Source organism: Acinonyx jubatus, chromosome A1 (assembly GCF_027475565.1).
Source record: "Acinonyx jubatus isolate Ajub_Pintada_27869175 chromosome A1, VMU_Ajub_asm_v1.0, whole genome shotgun sequence".
NCBI classification, from domain to species: domain Eukaryota; kingdom Metazoa; phylum Chordata; class Mammalia; order Carnivora; family Felidae; genus Acinonyx; species Acinonyx jubatus.
Window position 1 is genome coordinate 80,846,682 of NC_069380.1, and position 12,068 is coordinate 80,858,749.

General features: G+C 63.7%; 1 protein-coding gene across 1 annotated transcript; it reads right to left on the reverse strand.

Moving 5' to 3' along the window:
- Positions 1 to 4,299: 4,299 nt before the first annotated feature.
- LOC113600835 (collagen alpha-1(I) chain) lies at positions 4,300 to 12,046 on the reverse strand. Its single transcript, XM_027064467.2, has 3 exons — positions 10,526 to 12,046; positions 6,968 to 8,565; positions 4,300 to 6,176 (listed from the first exon to the last, which is right to left on the reverse strand). Exons 1-3 carry the CDS (start codon positions 11,248 to 11,250, stop codon positions 4,300 to 4,302), a joined length of 4,200 nt encoding a protein of 1,399 aa, XP_026920268.2. The 5' UTR covers positions 11,251 to 12,046.
- Positions 12,047 to 12,068: the final 22 nt, after the last annotated feature.

Sequence of the window (12,068 nt, forward strand, 5' to 3'; positions counted from 1 at the left end):
CGATGACATTCCTCAGAGCCACCTCCAGGCCGGGCAGCTGGGCTGCTGACTGCTCAGGGCTTCGAGCTGTGAGCTGCCCCCATGCCCGGTGTGTGTGCTGTCTCTCCACCCCCGGACACGGATGCCAAGGCCCTGCACTGACCGCCCCAACTCGTAAAATTGTGCTAAAATATACCTGACAAAGAACTTGACCTCTGAACCATCCATGAGGGAACAGACAGCTCAGTGGCCGTTAGCACACTCCCACTATTGTGCAGCCACCACCCTCTGTCACCGGGACTTTCTCATGTCCCCAGACCGAGTCTCTGACCCCGTGAACACACCTCCAGCCCCTGGCGCCCCTCCTGCTCTCCGCCACTGGGAATGGGGCTCCTCTAGGGGCCCCAGGGGAGTGGAGTCCCACAAGATTTGCCCTTCTGTGACAGGCTTGTTTCTGTGGACAGGTGGGTCCGGAGCACCACCCCAGGCGGTTTTCAGTACTTCCAGCCCTTTCAGTCTTTCTGTGGTGGGAGGTGCTGAGGACAGAGTCTAGCTGGTTCTCCTTCCCTCTGAGCCTGTCCGACAGGTTTCTGGCTGGGCTGCCTGGGGTGCGGAGAGGGAGCCTCTCTTCCTGGGGAAGGAAATGGGGATCAAACGTGCTCAGAGGCCCCGTGGGCAGCCGTGGGGTGGGAGGAAGTGGGACAGGAGCATGCCAGCAGGACGTGCCCTTTGCTAGAACCCCAGAAAAGGAAGCATATTTACAGAAGCCGGTGTCTGTGCACAGCCCGCTGGGCGGGTTTCCCAGGAGCGCGTCTACACCTGGGAGTGGGTTCCCCTCCCACAGCGAGTGTGTGTGAGGACTGGGTCGCAAGCCGAGAGGGCTGACAGAATTTGGGGCGATGGAAGAGTGCCCCTCCCCGCCCCCACCCCCATCCTGGGCCGAGGTTTCTCCTGAGAGCTGTCACCATGACAGGAAAACCTTCTGGTGGCGCTGATGAGACTGTGGTCCTTCATGCAGGGGACCCGTGGCGTGTCTGTGCACCTCACACCGTGAGCCCCTCCTTACCCAGGAGGCCCAGGGATGAATGGGGCCCACGCCATTCTCGCAGACGAGAGTGCAGGCCGAAGGGTGAGGTTCCATCCGGGCAGGCAGGGAACCCATGAAGGACATGTCCGGCAGCGAGGATGAGGATGGAGGGGCCCGCTGGTCAGCACCGAAGTGCCAGGCCACCCCTGTCACCCCGAGAGCTCCTGAAGCCACAGTTTCTCAGGGAAGGCCCTGGCTGACAGACGCTGGAAGGTCCAGCCAGACCTGCCCTTGTCTAAGAGACCATAAGGAAAGCATCCTTGGCGACACAGACATGACCCCATCCTGCCAGGAGATTTGTGATAGGCGACATATTTTATTTCTGTTTTTGAAATTATTTCCAAGTGAATAAAGTTACAAACACAACAAAATACAGTTAGTGGTTTTTTTCCCAACAAACCTATTTTAGAGGTTTGTATACAAAAGAGAAAAAAGAGAACATTGAATTAAACGGCTGTGGGTTATCACACAATCACATAATTAAAAGATCATAACTCAAGTGGCAAAGGTGCTTTCATAAAAGACTAAGGAAGTGATGCTGAGTTTGTACAACCCTGACCGTTGGCATTCGTGGGTGGAGATCTGAGACACGAGAGCACTCCCGAGATTTTTCACCAACAGATACTTCCTGTGGGAGCCCCACCGACTGGGCTCCCAGACGGATGTGTAAACACAGAAGGAGCTGTAAAATCTGAAGCAGGCCTAGGCTTCTAGCCTCTAACTGTGCAGACATGCAGACCCCCCCCCCCCCGTGAGCTAACAGGCTCACACAGAGACGGTTTCTTCCCCCCCCCCCCGCCCCCGCCACCATGGGTCTCATTTACAAAGCCCAAGGTCCGCTGGCCGCCAACCTTCTGCAAGGGGTGTTTCCACACGGGGTGCCTGCGGGCCTGCCTTGTGTGGAGGCAGTGGCCGTGTCCACCGTGGAAGCACCTGCGTCCGTGGGGTCCTTAGACTCCACAGTCTTCACATAACATGAGCACATGCTGACCACTGAAAAGTACCCTCAGAAAATCACCCTCAACTGCAAGCTTCCCACAGGCAGGGGACCTGCGGCCGTATTTGGTGAATGGGGAGAGGGCCAACCCCCCGCCCCGCAGGTCACAGACTCACCCCCCACCACTTGCCAGATGTTGGGAGGACCTGGGTGTACGACCTCCTTGAAGCTGCCATCTGGAGGAGATTCTGGTCGATTCTCCCACCACTTGGGCTGACACCACTCTGTGTTCTCCAGTGGACTTTCTGGTCTATTTAAAAATAGCACAATCCTACTCCTCGTTTTAAAAAGGGAACACTCGGTGAACAATAGTATTTTTCTCTCCTCTGTCTGTCCTCACATTCTTTGCCAAACGTGGTCTCAGCCCCACTTCTGAACAAAGCATGAAGAAGGAAGGGGCCGGTAAGCCAGGTGGTACCCGTCCAGCCCCCCCCCCCAGATGCCTCTGCTGCCCAGGTGCCCCCTGGGGTTGTGGCTCCAGGAAGCTAGTCGCAGATGAGGCTCAGCCTTCCCGAGACACCTGGGTTGGGGGCACTGGGCCCCCAGCAGGGGACACACCGTTCTGCGGCAGAGGACCCCAAGTTTGAGCCACACATGGCAGATGGGGCGTCGCCCAAGGGCCCCCTCACCCACGGTTGGGGTCCACACCCAGGAGCCCAGACACGGGCCGGGCAGCCCCATGTGCACATTCACAACTGTCACACACCCCAGGTCCCACTGCGGGGCCCTCCCGGTGCGCCCCCAGTGTGGTTCCTGCTCAACTGGGGGCCCCGTACCACCATCCAGGCCTGGCACATTCTGGCACCTGCTCAGGGCTTGTGGGCTCTGGACACCCCAGCTGTGGAAGGTGCCACTCTGCGGCCTGGAACCCGATGGCCCGAGTGGGGGGCAGGAAGCGAGCCCACCCCAGGACAAAACACACCGTATGCCTCCTGCTTAGCCCTTCCAGAAGCTCCACACACCTGTCACCTCAGGTGGCCCTGGGAGGAGGCGCCCCGCCCTGCACAGGATGAACCTGGACAACCCAGTTCTCTCTGAGCACTTTCCCTGCACGGACATTGCAGGCAGAGGATCAGATCACGGCATGCATCAAGGAAGCTTCTACAGGACGGGTAGAGATGGGGTAGACGACTGCCCTGACAGGCAGCAAGCAGCAAGACATGTCTGAGGAGCGGGAGCCCCCCATGAGGGGGGTCACGAGCGTGGGGTGCGTGGGCCAGCGGGCACAGCCTTCCCCCGCTGTCGGCTCTCACGAGCTGCTTCATGGCCCAGAACACGTGCGCTGTGACGTTGAGAGTTCTAGACTGTACATGAGGTGTGACCCCAATCGTGGCTGTGCCTTAGAGACACTGAGGGAAAAGCAGCCCACAACAATAACAAGTTATCTTGAGGCAACGTGATTATCAGTGGTTTTTATTTCCTTCCTCCCACTTGTACACAGACTCAAATATTCTAGCCGCAAACGGATGGTCTCAGTGACCAGAAAGCAAGGAACAACACACAACGCCCCAGGCAGAGTGGCAAGACTCCTGTGTTCTCAGGACACAGCAGGACAGGCAGCTGGGGATAGGGGGGGACGCGGCCCTGTGGCCTCTCACTGTCCCCACCACTTGGTGCTGCAAGAACGCCCCTGCAGGACTGCGCATTTGAAAACAGTGCTGAACGCAAACTCCCATCCCTGTGCTCCGTCCCTTCCTGTGGGACAATGCAGGTGGTCTGTCCTGCTCTGGCCCCAAGGGCACATCGAGCCAAGCTGAGGGGGCAGTGCAGGGGGTGCTGGGCCAGTCAGGGGCCGCAGCCTGACGCCCGCCCTGTTGGTTGGTGTCTGCCGAGGACTCCACAACGGGAAAGGCGCCCTCAAAGTCCGGGCCGGCCAGAGCCACCAAGACAGGACAGGAGAGACACACACAAGGCTGAGCACCAAACCTTTAGTTAAAGAACTAAAACAACACAGCTCAACACAGAGACAGAAACGTGTGCCTGGACACCTTAAGCACAGTAAAGAAAGGGACGCTCAGGGACAAGCGTCTGGATGTCCTGAGGGCCTCCCTCAGCCACACGGTTCCAGAGTGCAGACTCCCCAGACTGGTCACCGGAGACTGAGAGGGACCGCCACACAGAGCCCTGCACGCACGTGTCCGAGGCCATGTGTTTGGAGGCAGGAAAACAGTCTAGAGCCTGGGTTAAGGTGTGGAAACCGACGTGCCAGACGTGTCAGAGGTTTGGGGGCCGGGCCTCACTTCGGAAGCTCAAACGTGTCGCTGGCCCTGATGGTTGTGGGTCTGAAGGACAGATCGAAGGATCTCTGGTCGCTGAAGCTCTGGGCTCTATACTTTGCGAAGCGTGCCAGCCTTCTGTGGTGCTCATGCTCCACCGCACCTCTCCCTGCCGCAGGGGTGTGTGAGGGCCCCTCCTGGGCTGGGGCACGGGGAGCGGGCACCACGGAGCCCTGAGCTGGCTCGGGGCCGGAGGGCCACGGCCTTTCTCCCACCCGGTGTGGTGTTCCAGGCCCTCCCTGGCCGCCCCTGGGGCCCGGTCCCTGGGACATCCTGTTTGGGTCTGTAGTGGCCACTGCTTCTGAGGAGCTTTTGGGGGGGCCCACCGAGCTGTGGGACACCATCCTGCCAGCCTGGGCACTGTATCCCAAACGGGGGCTCTCTGCACGCCAAGCCTGCTGCCCCTGCACACGTTTTAGGCCCTTCTTGGGGTGTTGACCAGTCTCCATCTTGGTGGCCCCCATGTCCGGACCACTGCCCACCTGGACCCCCCAGGGCCGTTTCTGACCCTCTTCAGCAGCACATGACCCAGGCTCCCGACCCCGGAGAGCTACCCCCTTCTCCAGGGGACCACCGAGCCTCATGGGCCCTGCGGCCCTCTCCTCCAGAGCCCCCAGGCCTGCCAGAGGTCGATGTGTGCCCCTGTCCTCCACTCCCTTTGGGACGCCAGACCTTAGGAGGGATGCAGACGGCAGGTGCGCCTGGAGGTCTGGGCACTTTGGGGGCACCTGGCCTGCCCGCTGCCCTTCTGCTGCCGCCCGAGAAGCCTCCGCACTGGGAGGCACCTGCTTTTCAGGCAGGATGCACTTGTCTTCCTTGCTCGGTTGGTTCCGGGGAGGCCCCACGCCAGCACTGCCCTGGGTCGTGGGGTGAGACCAGCCTGGGACTGTGGACAGGTCGCCCCCGCATGGGCTCTCGTGTCTGGCTGTGGCACCTCTGCCCCCTGCCCCTGTGCTAGCTTCGCTCTCCGCCGCAGCGCGCGTGCACAAGGGGACCCCCGCCTCCGGCAGGGCCGCGGCCCGAGCCTCAGGGGTCCCCCCCGAGCCTCCACAGGCACCGCTCCCGGTTGCTCCGAGCCCGTGGTGCCTCCAGGACACGACTGGCACGGAACCGAGCGGGTGGCTGGCGGCCGGGGCACGAGCCTCTGCTGCGGGGCTGCAGTGCGGTGACGGGGGTCGGCCCTCTGCCTCCCGCACAGGCTTCCGCTCTCCAGCCACGACGTTTACCGGGCTCGGGGCGCTACCGGGCGCTGCTGCGGTGTGACTCTCCGCGGCCCCTGGGACCTCGGTACTCGGTTTGGGGCGTTCATTGAGGGAGGTGGGTCTGTCCCCACCCAGGCCGGTGCTGGAGCGCCCTGCGGCCCGCAGGCCGGACCGGGCTGAGCCCCTCCGTGGCGGCCCTCCGGGCTCTTGCTCGCGCAGGCCGTTCTCGTGCGCGGAGGCCGCGCTGTCGGACTTAGTCCCGCCGCGGCCGGGGGCCCAGTGGCCGTCCCCTCCCCACTGATTCTCCGAGGCCGTGGGATGATGCGATGGGGCGTCCTCGCCACGGGCGTGCCCGTCACCTGCTGCTGGCGACGGATGCTTCTGGCAGGCGGGCTCAGGCGCGTCCTGCCCCGCCGCTCCCTCAGGATGCCGGAGCCAGAGCGCGTTTCGGTCCGCAGCGCTGCGCGTGTTTTCCTTTCCCCGCGTGGGACTTTGCTGCGGACCAGCCGCTGACAGGTCCCGACCCACGCTGGCGGCGCCCCTTTCAGGCGAGACACTCAGGGTTTCCAGGGAGCCCCGCCGTGGCCCCGCCGACCCGCTGCGGCCCGCGCTGGCTGCCCTGGTGGCCTCGCTGCCTACCGGCGCGGGACAAGGCTCTGGAGCACTTGCAAGCCCACCCCAGCACCCGGCCCCGCCCCCACGCATGCCCCCGCCTACATCCCCGCCCTCGGCCACACGCCCGCTCCCAACCATGCCCACACGCCCGCCCCCAACCCCACTCACAGCCCCGCCCACACACCCGCCCCCGGCCTCAATCCCGCCCCCAGCCCCACTCGCGACCCCGCCCCCAACCCCGCCCACACACCCACCCCCGACCCCAATCCCGCCCCCAGCCCCACTCACGACCCCGCCCACACGCCCGCCCCCAACCACATCCCCTCCCCTAACCCCACTCACGACCCCGCCCCAACCCCGCCCACATCTCCGCCCCCGCTCATATGCCCGCCCCCAATCCCGCCCACGTCCCCAGCCCCACTCACGACCCCGCCCACATGCCCGCCCCCAACCACGCCCACCCTCCCGCCCCCGTCCCCAGACCCACTCACGACCCCGCCCCCAACCCCGCCCCCAGTCCCTCCCATGCCCATACCCCCTACCCCCCTCCAACCCGCGATCCCGACCCCGCCCATATCCCCGTCCCGGCTCACGCCTCCACCCCAGCCCCCAACTCCGCCCTCGCCCCCGCCCCCACTCACGCTCCTGCCCCCATTTACTCTCCCACCCCAAGCCTTAGGCCCAACCCCAACCCGGCCCCCAGCCCCGCCCCCGCTCCCACTCACGCCCACACCCTCACCTCGGCCCCCGTCCCCGCTCCCTCCGCCGCCCATGCCCCCACCCCCATTCACGCCCCCACCCCCATTCACGCCCCCTCCCCCACCCGCACCCCTGCCCGTACCCACATCCCCACCGCTCGGAAGACTAGAACCCTTGTCTCCACCACCTGGTGCCTTTGGCAGCGCGGCGGGAGGCGGCATTTCGTGCACGAGCGGCTGCCTGACCGTTATCTGGGGAGGCTCGGCGGCCGGCTGTGCGCGCCGCAGGGCCTGAACCGCGGGCACCGCAAGTGGCGGGACATGTCCCGCTACCTTCTGTTCCGGGAAAGTCTGCTGCACGGCGAACAGGGGATCTCGCTCCGAGCCTGGGGTCGCTACTTCTGTTTCATCCTCAGAACTGCAAACTGTCAGGGCCACCTCGGGGGCCACCCCTGCTTGCGCCCTCGGGGGCCCAGGCCACAGGCCCGCCCTGGCTCCCCCCGGCCCCCAGGTGTACTGTGCAGAGTCCCCTGCGGGGGGGTCCCCCATCCTGTCCTCTCTTGCTGCCCCAGCATGCCAAGGGCTGGCTGGTTTGAGTGGGGCCACCCTGGGCTCACAGCCAGGAAGGGCCTCACCCCTGTGGGAGGCAGAAGCGGGGTCTGGCTTGGAAACAGGCTTGGGCCCCATACCCAGGAACCCCGCTTCCAGACTGTCCCCAGGAGCCGTGGCACTGGGTGCTGGGGGCTGTTCGGGGTGCCCACCAGGCTGCCCCCATCCCACTGTGCTATTCTCCCTGGATGCCGCGTCCCCTGCGCTGGACACACGCCCCCGGTCGGAGTGGCCGATTTTGGCGCAGTGGGACAGCCAGCTCCTGGGGCTGCAGACGACCGTGGCAATGTTGAAGGCCAGCACGGGCTCAGCCGTGCAGGCCAGGAAGCGGGCTAGTGGCGTCCGGATGCAGGTGCTGGCCATGGTGGCTGTGCAGAGCACACGGGCCTCCGGTCGGTGCGTCTTCCTCCTGCGCAGGCCCTTCTTCCTCCCCTCCGTGCGGAGCGGCAGCACGCTGGCCTCGGAGCAGAGACAGCCACTTTGCTCAAACTTCGCCCGCAGCCTGGACAGGACAGAGCCCCTCTTGCTGGCCGGCTTTGGCAGGGGCCCTCTGGCAGCTTCGGGCTTCTCACACACGTTTTTCTCCTCTGCCGTCAAGAATATCTTCAGAATGTTCTTCACGGTGCCCTTTCCCCCGGTGGGGAGGCCACGCCGGGACTTCTCGTTGCACAGCGGCTCCCCATCCTGCGCCGTGCGGCCGGTTCCCTCCCGGGCCTTGTCCAGAAGTTTGTTGATGGTGGCGGTGACCAAGCTCCTGCTGGGGCCCTGCTTGTCCTTGAAGATCAGCCTCCCCACCTCCCGGGTCTTCTTGAGGCGGGGCTCTCGGCCAGTGCCCATGAACTTGGCCTGCAGCAACTGAAAGCATGTGGGCCGCCGGTGGGCATCCTGAGTATCCTGAGCGCGGCTGACCCTGCTCTCCCTGCGCTCTGACCCCTGGGTAGGAGGAGGCCCTGGGGGCCTGTCCTGGAGGTCAGTGATGTAGAGCAGCAGACTGCTGAGGATGGCACGGGCTGCAGGGTCACACGTCACACTGCTGACCTTCTTTCTCAGGGCTTGGACATCAATGGGCTTCTTACCACCACAAATCTTGCCTCGCTTGGAGCTGTAGGAAAAAAGAAATCAATCGTCATAGATTTTAATCATCGTTTTTCCCACGGTGACTCCATCGAACATTTCAAACACCCCAAGAAGTCCAGGAGGAAGGACAGACAGAGGAGACTAGGAGACATGAGGGATGCCCATTGCCTCTCGGGCCAGTGTCCCCTGCCCACTCCTAACCCACTATCCCATCAAAGGCTTTGGGATGCTGGTGTTAAATAGCTCTGTGGCAGCACTTTGGAAAACTAATGTGCATGTGCAAAGTATTTGAGTTTTTTAAAAATGGAGATATTATGCTTGCACAAATAGGAAAAAAGCATAGAGAATTTATATTTTCTGTGGGGTTCTTGCATATCTAACTTTAATTATGGGAAATGAAACCAACACCACTAACACCACTAACGCTCCCTCCCAGTGCTGAGTCCCTGAGAGCAATCTGGAAGACTGCAGGCCCCAGGCGGGATGAGGGTCCCCTGGAGCCAGAGGAAGTGGTCTTTGCTGCAGAGTGGGAGGTAGGCTGGGGCGCCCGCTGAGGTCTGCATTCCTGAGCCCCCAGAGAAACCTTGAGGCTGAGGGCCCTGAGCCCCTGTCCCCTGCAGCCCTGTCCCCAGGAGATGCTTCTCAGCACCTCGGCCACAGTCCCCACACCTCAACCTAGCCACTGACAAGTCTGGGGTGTCTGGTCCTCGATGGGGCTTCTCTCTCCTGAGCAGCCTGGCACTGGAGGTCCCCCCCACCCCCAGCCCCGTGGGCACAGCCATTCCAACCTCTCCAAGTGGCTCCTCTGTGAAGACACACCCAGAATACAGCCCAGCCATTCTCAGGAGCCCACAAGGACGCAGAGCAGAGACCATGACACACTGCTGTTTATGACACCAAAGACTCAGAAACGTTCTAAGCATGCACCCCCTGGGCTGCCCAAATTCGGGCATGGCCCCGTGCAGCAAGAGCTCCGCCCACACAGGGCGGTGCTCACTAGCGGCTAGAAACGCGGCTGCAGAGCTGTGTGTGGATTTGGGCCCAACCGTGTTGTCCGACTGAAACTGGATGGGAAGGTAACATACAAAGACTTTTCTTTTCGGGCTTTATGTATTTCCCAGAAAAGAGCGCTCTGAAGGCAGAGGCCACACGCACACGTGCTTGTAAACAGCGGTCAGGAGCCTGGTGAGCCTGTTTGCCGGGATCACGGGCGGTCCATCAGGTGGCAGCTTGACCCCAGGCCGCGCTTGGGGCGCCGGTGCCTGGCAGCGGGTCCTCTCCAGGAACAAAACCTCGGGCACCTGCCCCCGCAGGCTCCCCAAACCCCCAGGTCACCTGGCTGCAGTCAGTTGGTGCCGAGAGGCCACTTTGCTGTTGTGGGACGCCAGAGGACTCGTGAGAGCAGAGTCCGGCAGCTCCACCGCCGTGTCTGACTCCGGCGGCTGCCAGGGGCCTGGGAACCTGCCTCTCTGGCTGCCGCTGGCCCAGGCCTCCCCTTGCCAACGCCTGAGACAGTGGGGGCTCCTTCCTAGACTCAGACAGCTGTGGGCTTGGACAGCTGCCCTGGTGAGCCAGGCTCCTGAAACAAAACTGAAACCCGAACCCAGGCCCAGGCCAGAGGCCAGCCGGCTGGCCGCAGGAGACAGGTGCTCAAAGCACCAGGGGAAGCCAGGCCGCGGCTGCGCGGGTCCGGCGGCAGGAGCGAGGGGCTCTGGGACACACTGGGAGCTGCGACCCCTAAGAAGGCAGTGTCCTCTCCGCGGGTGGGGCGCCCAGGACACCCACACCCCGGACCCCAGGATTAGGGGCCGCAGAACAGCAGGCCGACTCCAGTGTTGCTGGGGTGGCGTTTGACCCCTCCTGTTCCCTCAGAGAAGGCCGGCAGTCTCCAGCCACGTGTGCCAGGGCCCAGCCGTGGCTTGCCCCACCCCCCGGGGGCCCCTCTCCCTCTACCCTCTGCAAGGTCACCAGACACCTCGCTTTACCTGCGGAGGTAGGTTGTCAGAGGCCAGCTTGGGGCTTGGTGGTCCAGGCTTCCTCCAGAGCCCGAGAGCCTCCTCTCCCCGCCTTGCCAAGGCAGTCCCCCGAGTCCCAGACCCGCCAGGCCGCTCTGATCCACGCCGTGGGCATTGCAGCCTGGCGGGTAGCTCGGTTGGCGGCACCTTTTAGTTAGGCAGAGGCGCACCGACCTCGGGCGGCCCTGGGTCTCTTCATGGCCGATCAGCCTGAAGCCCCAGCCGCTGTCTCCGCCACTGCCCCGGCTTAGCTCGCTCTGCCTGGTTCTCGCTGCCGCCCTGCAGGTACCCATGCGGAGGACGCTCGGGGGGCCCCACAGTGCAGGGGCCTCAGGGTGCGGCCGACACTGGATCTCCCGGGCACGTGACACAGGGCTGACACCCCTCCCCACACACACAGCCCACGGCCATCCGCCCCCATGTTCCTCTGTGCCGCCAGCACACTGCGTGCGTGGATCCTGCGTCGGCATCGTGGGGACTTGGCTTCCGCTGTTTCCAGAATGGGGGGCAGGCGGGGACGGGCTCCTGCTGCAGGCGAGGTGTGGCCCTGCCTCTGCACCCACATCTGGTGCCGTCCACGCTTGTGCCCCTCCTTCAGGGACCCTGTCCACCCTCTGAGGACGCGGGGAGCCCGGCCCCACCGGAGCCTGCTCCGCACTCCCAGCAGGACCCCAGGCCGAGCGACGCCGGCCCATCTGCGTGGTGCCCAGTGAGCGTCTGCGAGGGGTCCACGTCTGGCTCCGAGCCCGACGCCGGCAGGGCCTCGGTCAGTGCTGAAGAATTCCATGCTGTGGCCAAGAGACCGCCTGTCACTGTCACCGTACGCTTCCGTCAGTGGGCCTTGAGTGGCCCCTCGGGGAACAGTGGCCTCCGCAGTGCCTGCCACCCGCACCCCATGCAGGGGCCTCTGGGCCCAGGAGGGGCCTGGTGGGGGTATGGAGATGAGGCCCTTCTGGCCGTGCCAGCCACCCCCTGCTTGGCCTTTCCGGTCACCTTCGTGACTGCGGGTTGAGTCATTCGATGGCTGAAATAGCTCTGGGGACATTCTGACATGTGAGCACAGCCCCCTGAGGACCTGCCATGTGGCCTCCTCTGCCCCTCCACGTTCCCTGCCTCCGGGTGCTGTGACCCCACAGTCCAACAGAAAGACGGAGAATTGGGCTGGTATCAGGTTGTGCCAACTTCCCATCTGAACCTAAGGCGGCTTTGGAAGGGGGTCAGAGTGACAGAAAGCTGGATGTGGACCGCGCCCTATTTCTCTGCCATTGGCCTGCAGGCACCGGTGTCACCGGACGCCTCCCTCCAAGATCTCCAACCCAGGGGGTGCGGATGGCCCCTCCGTGCTGGGAGGCGCCTTCATGACAGCAGGTGCGGGCTCCAGCCCAGGGCTTCCGGCCATACCACGTTTGCATGTTCTCACGCTGACCGTGTCATCCAGGCGCCACTTGGCCTCTTGCTAAGCTCCAGCCCCCTGTACTCATTACGGCTGGCTTTTACCTACCAGCCCCCATCC

Coding starts and splice junctions, on each gene's coding strand:
- LOC113600835 (XM_027064467.2), bottom strand. CDS start 11,250: ATGGGCCGGCGTCGCTCGGCCTGGGGTCCTGCTGGGAGTGCGGAGCAG. Junction 8,566..10,525: donor CTGACAACCTACCTCCGCAG/GTAAAGCGAGGT, acceptor TTTTTCCTACAG/CTCCAAGCGAGGCAAGATTT. Junction 6,177..6,967: donor GGGTGCGGGTGGGGGAGGGG/GCGTGAATGGGG, acceptor CCGCGCCGGTAG/GCAGCGAGGCCACCAGGGCA.